The sequence below is a fragment of the Diaphorina citri genome, unplaced genomic scaffold (assembly GCF_000475195.1).
Source record: "Diaphorina citri unplaced genomic scaffold, Diaci psyllid genome assembly version 1.1 scaffold2264, whole genome shotgun sequence".
Lineage (NCBI taxonomy): Eukaryota > Metazoa > Arthropoda > Insecta > Hemiptera > Psyllidae > Diaphorina > Diaphorina citri.
The window spans coordinates 55,179-61,644 of record NW_007379689.1 but is presented as its reverse complement, the minus strand read 5'-3'; the positions used below and the strand labels follow the sequence as shown (position 1 = coordinate 61,644).

Sequence of the window (6,466 nt, the reverse complement as noted above, 5' to 3'; positions counted from 1 at the left end):
TTCCGAGAACGAACATTATCCCATCAGGATAAAATCCGCCCCGGGCGGAATTTTTCTTTTCAATCGAAACCATTGAGCATGAAAAAGTAAATTAGATTGTGGGAAAGACAAAAGAAAGATAGATAGAGAGAGAGAGAGAGAGAGAGAGAGAGAGAGAGAGAGAGAGAGAGAAGGTGAGGAGAAATAAGGTGCCAATGAACCGAAACGAAATAAGAGTAGAGAGAGAGAGACAGGAAGGGAAAGAAAGAGAGAGAGAGAGAGAGAGAGTGGAGATTAAGAAAAGAAAAGAGAAGGGAGGGAAAAGGAAGAAGGAGAAAGAGAGAGTGAAAAATAGAGCGACACGAAGACAAACAGAGAGGGAGGGAAAGTGAAAGAGAGAGAGAGAAAGAGGAAGGGAGGGGAGTGAGAGAGAGAGAAAAGGGAGAGGGAAGTAGAAAGAAAATAAGCTGGCAAGAAGAAATAAATAAATAAACAAAGACCTTTCTGTGAAAAGCACACAAAGTACGAGTGTACATGTACACAAGACAATAATATCATTCAAACCGATTGTATTTTCAGATTTTTCAGTACCTACTTTTATCGAAAATTCATTTTATTTCAGTACTTTCCTCGTTATTTTTTCTTTATTTCAGTACTTTTAACGTACCTACGTAATGTTATTTAGGCATGACCTATCATCGGGCCATAACACTTTCTTTGTTTCAGGTCCCTTTATCAAATCTCCAGAAAAACCTCAGTTGTTACCGTTCCCTCTATCAAATCTGCAAATCTCTTTTAAAAAAGCCTTTCGACTGATAGGCTTTAATTTGATATATAGGTCGACCAGGTTTGGATAAGTCCTTCTATGGGGACAGACCGACCGACCGACCGACCGACCGACCGACCGAGCGAGTGACAGACACAGAAGCGAATACAATAGTCCGTCCCTTATACCTTTTTATTACTGTTGTAATAATGAAGGAAGGACGGACTAAAAACAGTAAAAATAGACATTTTCGGTCTGTGTTAGTGTGTTACTCAGTACTCACCGTGTATTTTCACAAATCCGCTCTCCGACTCTCCCAAGCCATTACTCGAGTAACACTTGTATTCACCAAGGTCTTGACGACTTAGATTTCGGATAACCACGGTTAGATTGACCTCATACCCGGTTCGAGTCTCGGTGAGGATGTATTTCGATCTGAAAGCATAGGACGATAGATAATAATGTCTCGCTGGCGTAGTGGTAAATACGCTCGCCTGGTAAACAGGAGGGCGTGGGTTCGATCCCAGCCGAGGCATGGAATTTTATCCTCATTTATTTGAGAATTTGACCACTTAAAAAATCACTTTTTTGACATCAGGGGATCCCAAAACGGATATTTCCAACCATTTCCCGATTTTGAAAATTTGGACTGATTGCAATACTAAAGTAAATAGAAAGTAAAAAATACAGATTAGAGCACTTGGTCCCACTTGTTCGGAAAAAATCGTTTGTAACGGGAACTGGGAAACTGATTTCTTTTACTGCTCCTTTGCTCATTTTTATTTAGCGTCGTCGTTACCCTCCTTTGTTCTTTAACTCTTAAATCTTCTTCAACCTTGTCTCTCTGAGTCACCTGTTAGCTTTGGTAGGTACCTAGGTATCCTATATGTAAATGTAATGTAAAATGCAGTTCCTTTGTGTTATTAGGTATGTCACAACTTTGGTACTCACTGCAGCATTGTAGGATTTTCCCAATATCTTCATCATCATCATTGGTTAACAGCCATTAGGCTGGTTTGCTGCAGTACGCCATGTTTCCCTGTCTTCTGCCTTCCTCTTGAGATCGTAGTAGGTTGTGACGTTCATATCCTCCATTTTTATCCCAATATCTTAATAATTCTAAAATCCAATGTTTACCTTCCCTACTTGTTTCCTTTGCCTTCTCTGAACATCCTTGAAAGATTTGTTTCCAAATGCTACTTTCTCACGCCCATCACGTTATCCTAATCCCTCTGCTTGATCAATCCCTGCACATCCCTCTATTTGTCGAATCCCTAATTCCCAACATATTATAATGCACACACAGACATATTTATGTAGGTACATATGTACATACTTCAAGTTATCCAGATCTTCAGCCTAACCAGCTTCAATCTTTATTTGTCCAACCTACTTCGAACTAAAATGCAACCCACAATCTTCTTTCTCACGGAGTATTAACGCTTTGAGTGCCACGTCTGAAATACACATAGTAATGAAATGTTTATTCTTTTATTTCTTATTAATTTTGTTATTTCGAGGATTGATAGAGGGAACTGTAACTGCTAAGGTGTTATCGTCTAAAAAGGGAAGAAATAAGGCAGACAGGATAGGAAAAGCCAGCGGTTCCGAGAACGAACCTTATTTAGGATAAAATCGGCCCCGGGTGGGAATCGAACCCGCGACCTAGCGCTTACAAGACGCGCTACCCTCCTATTGTAATAATAAAGGAAGGACGGACTAAAAAGGAGAAACAAACAAGAGAAAACGTAAGGAATGATAAGAAAAAGAGAAAAGAAACGGAAGGAAAGAAAGAAACCAACCATATGGGAATGCCAGGATAGAGTGATAACTAGAGAGAGACAAAGAAGAGAGAGGAGGGAGGGAGAGAGAGAGAGAGAGAGAGAGAGAGAGAGAGAGAGAGGGAAGGAAACAAAGTTTTCTAATACATATTAAAGAAAGAGAGAAACTAAAACTTCTTGTTGGTTGTTTGAGCGAGAGAGGGCGACAAAAAAAAGAAGGTGAAATAAAAAGATATTAAGACAAAAGAAAAAGAGAGGGAGAGAGAGAGAGAGAGAGAGAGAGAGAAGGATTAATAACGAATATACAAAGGAGAGAGGAAAAGAGAGGGTTTAAAAACAAAAAGTAAAAAAAAGCACACGGAAATTTGAAGCAACCTTTTCTTTTTTTCTCCATCTTAATTGAACAGCATTAAACAGAAAAGAACCATCCATAAGGTTCGTTCTTGGAACGATAAGACCTTAGTGAGTTGTTACATATACCTAATTATGTAGTTCCCTCTACTCTTCTTCCTCGCCTTTTCCTATTGAAATAGGGTCGGTGTTTCTTGTCAGACCATTCTAGACAGCCCTATTGTTTATCTCATGTCCTGATAATTTTTCCTCACCCGGTCTTGATTTACACAATTTTGTACCTCATGCCCTGTAGAATCCTCCCTCTATTAAACCTCATAAAAAACAGTAAAAATAGACATTTTCGGTCTGTGTTACTCACCGTGTATTTTCACAAATCCGCTCTCAGACTCTCCCAAGCCATTACTCGAGTAACACTTGTATTCACCAAGGTCTGGACGACTTAGATTTCGGATGATCACGGTTAGATTGACCTCATACCCGGTTCGAGTCTCGGTGAGGATGTATTTCGATCTGAAAGCATAGGATAATAGTATGTACAATAAACTTACCCCTAGTTGTAAATATAGTTGAGCGCAGCTCTCTAATAATAATGATAATAATTATAATACTATTATGCTACTTCATTTGAATGGTTATGTTTACCTAATTGTACATCTAGGAAAATCAGTGTCGTAGAGTTAATTATTTTAAGTCGACTTTTTTTTCTTTTGAAAAGATTTGATAGAGGAAACTGTAAAATTTCAATGATAAAAATGCCAAGAGGAAGAACGAACTAACCCAAAAAATCCGTTTTTTGGACACAGTCCGAAACACACTCTATCCATCAGTAGAGGAACTATAGCAATATTATCTGTAGTTTGGAAGTTATTAGAAATCCCGTTTGGCTCTTACTCCAATTATCTCGAAATGAGGTATGTGTAGCTTAGTCCGTTCTTCCTATTGGGCCTTCATATATGTAATGTGAAACAACCTGATACATCTAGATACATTTTACAATTTAGTCGGAACATTTAGGGACGGAAACGGGCCGTATTCGAGACGTATCACTGTGCTGTTTTACCACAAGGCACTTTTGACCCAATTATGCCATTTTGACCCTCGTCTCAATTAGGTATTAATTAACAAAACATTTATGATTGAGTGACCTAATTGCAAAAACTGTAGTGATTTCGATTAGTTTGATTAGATTTGGTAGAATGAATGTATAAATTTTCGACGCATCACGGTAAGCTTGGAGGGTAGCGCGTCTGCCTTGTAAGCGCTAGGTCACGGGTTCAATTCCCACCCGCGGGACGAAGTTTATCCTATACAGATAAGGTTTATTTCTCGGAACGACTGGCTTTCTCCTCTCCTGTCTGCCTTTCCTATTAGCTTTCGGGACGATAAGACCTTAGCAGTTACAGTTCCTTCTATCAAACCTCTTTGTCCTATCCTATCTTCCTTCTCTCTTCGATTTTCGGGACGATAAGACCATAGCAGTTACAGTTCCCTCTGTCAAACCTCTTTTTTTTTTTTTAAAAAAAAAAGGAAGTAAAGTTGCCTGCCAGAATCTTGGTTCATCTGTGATCTACACTTTGCACTTCTGTGTATACTTTCCTACACTTCTTGCCTAATTTTTTACACACAACACAACATTCACGGACAACCTCAAAATCTTCTACGAGGCATATGCCTACGAGTATTCTCGTACCTACTGGAAAAAATTTCACTACTTAACAGCAGATAATTCACTTCATACCACATTACATAACGGATAATTCACTACATAACACCATGCTAGCTCCTTGGAAGACCCTCTCACCATAAACAAACACCTCGTAACGATGGACCACATTACATAACGGATAATTCACTACATAACACCATGCTAGCTCCTTGGAAGACCCTCTCGCCATAAACAAACACCTCGTAACGACGAGAAACTCAAAACCCATCACATTATCACCTTATGACAACATCATCAGCTTATACCGGGTAATTTAGAAAATAGCTTAGGGAGTGTGTCCCTCCAAAAGAGGACGTTTTCGGAAAAATCCTTACAGAGTTGATTGCACCTAAAACCTCCGGGACGAAGTTTATCCTATACAGATAAGGTTTATTTCTCGGGACGACTGGCTTTCTCCTATCCTGTTTGCCTTTCCTATTAGCTTTCGGGACGATAAGACCCTAGCAGTTACAGTTCCCTCTATCAAACCTCTTTGAAAAAAAAAGTTCAGGTTTTTTGAAGAATGAATGCCCAAGTTTTCGACATATCACTGAAGTTAATCAACATTGTGCGTGTTGGTTATCTGGATGGGTGACGTGTTATACCTACTCCTGGCATTTCAGAGTTGCTTTTCCCCAGAATTTTTCTTTCCTTTTTTTTCCAAGGAATGTTTTATCTCCTAATATTATTTATAATGGCTAACTTTTTGGAAAATGAGTCTCTCTCCTTATACCCACACATACTTACAATATGTAGGGTAAGTGTACCATTTATTCGCCCACCTAAAAAACGTACCATTTATTGGCCCACCTGTACCATACACCACATATTAAGTCTGAACTGAACGAACTTTTTCAAGATCCAATTTCATCAAAAGAAAGGGCATATAGACTGCTAGCGAACCAGTGCTATTCAAAAATTGTATAGTCATAAAAACAAAAATTAGAAAAATAAATGTGAGGCCAATAAATGATACGTTTTTTAGGTGGGCGAATAAATGGTACACTTACCCTATATTACGTTCTTCGTAATAAAAGTCTTTGCAGTGAGCTTCCAAGAAACAGGTACGGTAGTGTACTTTGATGTGTTTTTTTTCTTCTTATGTATGTACCTAACAGGTACCTATATTTTCTTTTTCAGGAGCCCTATGAGACAGGGGTCCTAAACAAGATAATGCGAAAGTATTAACATTAAATTCATCAGGGGACGGAAGGAATTCTAAGAAAAATCGATCCCTTCCCCCTTTCATCTCTAAATTCTTCTGATCATGTGATCATTCCATCTCAAACGGTAAACCTGTTACCATAAAAATCCCTGAAATCGGGAAGAGCTTCCTGTCGATATCCCGATTTTTTTTTTTGATGGGATACCAAGCAAATTTGATTTGATTGAAGTGGATTCTTATGAAAAAAGAGAGAACGTTTTCCTTGAAACATCTTCTTGGACTTTTTTCAAGAGGGGGTTTTTTTAGAGGTTTGACAGAGGGAACTGTAACTGCTATGGTCTTATCTTCACTTCATGTTGCAAACTTACACAAAGTCATCCATTCCAGACTTCTATCATTGTTTCAAGTCACTGAGGCAATCGCAGTCAGTCACCCATCCAAGTGTATTCCAAAGTTGCCTTCAGCGGACTATAAATATAAATCTTACTAATACCTATAAAATTCAATCTGAAAATATAAAATACAGTAGAACCTTGATTATTTCAACTTCCATCGTAATAGATTCTTAGTAGCTTAACCCATCCTTTAGGGCTGTTCGCCCCTACACCTACGCCTCGGAGTGGGCTTTTTGTGTTTGGAGTCAACTTCCATTACTTCAGCTCTCTATTATTTCAACTCCAAAAGCCATTGTTTTTTTCTATCTTTAAAAGAATATC

The 6,466-nt window shown here is 38.6% G+C and overlaps 1 protein-coding gene across 1 annotated transcript; it reads right to left on the bottom strand.

The window, feature by feature from the left end:
* Positions 1 to 1,017: 1,017 nt before the first annotated feature.
* Positions 1,018 to 6,132, bottom strand: LOC103518592. The gene is made up of 4 exons (XM_026830350.1): positions 6,119 to 6,132; positions 3,239 to 3,390; positions 2,139 to 2,202; positions 1,018 to 1,180 (listed from the first exon to the last, which is right to left on the bottom strand). Exons 1-4 carry the CDS (start codon positions 6,130 to 6,132, stop codon positions 1,018 to 1,020), a joined length of 393 nt encoding a protein of 130 aa, XP_026686151.1.
* Positions 6,133 to 6,466: the final 334 nt, after the last annotated feature.

What these genes read in the sequence shown, in the direction of transcription:
- LOC103518592 (XM_026830350.1), bottom strand. An exon ending in CGGATTTGTGAAAATACACG is followed by an intron (nt 2,203 to 3,238) that starts GTGAGTAACACA and finishes TGTGTATTTCAG; the next exon opens with ACGTGGCACTCAAAGCGTTA. An exon ending in GGGTTGCATTTTAGTTCGAA is followed by an intron (nt 1,181 to 2,138) that starts GTAGGTTGGACA and finishes CTATGCTTTCAG; the next exon opens with ATCGAAATACATCCTCACCG.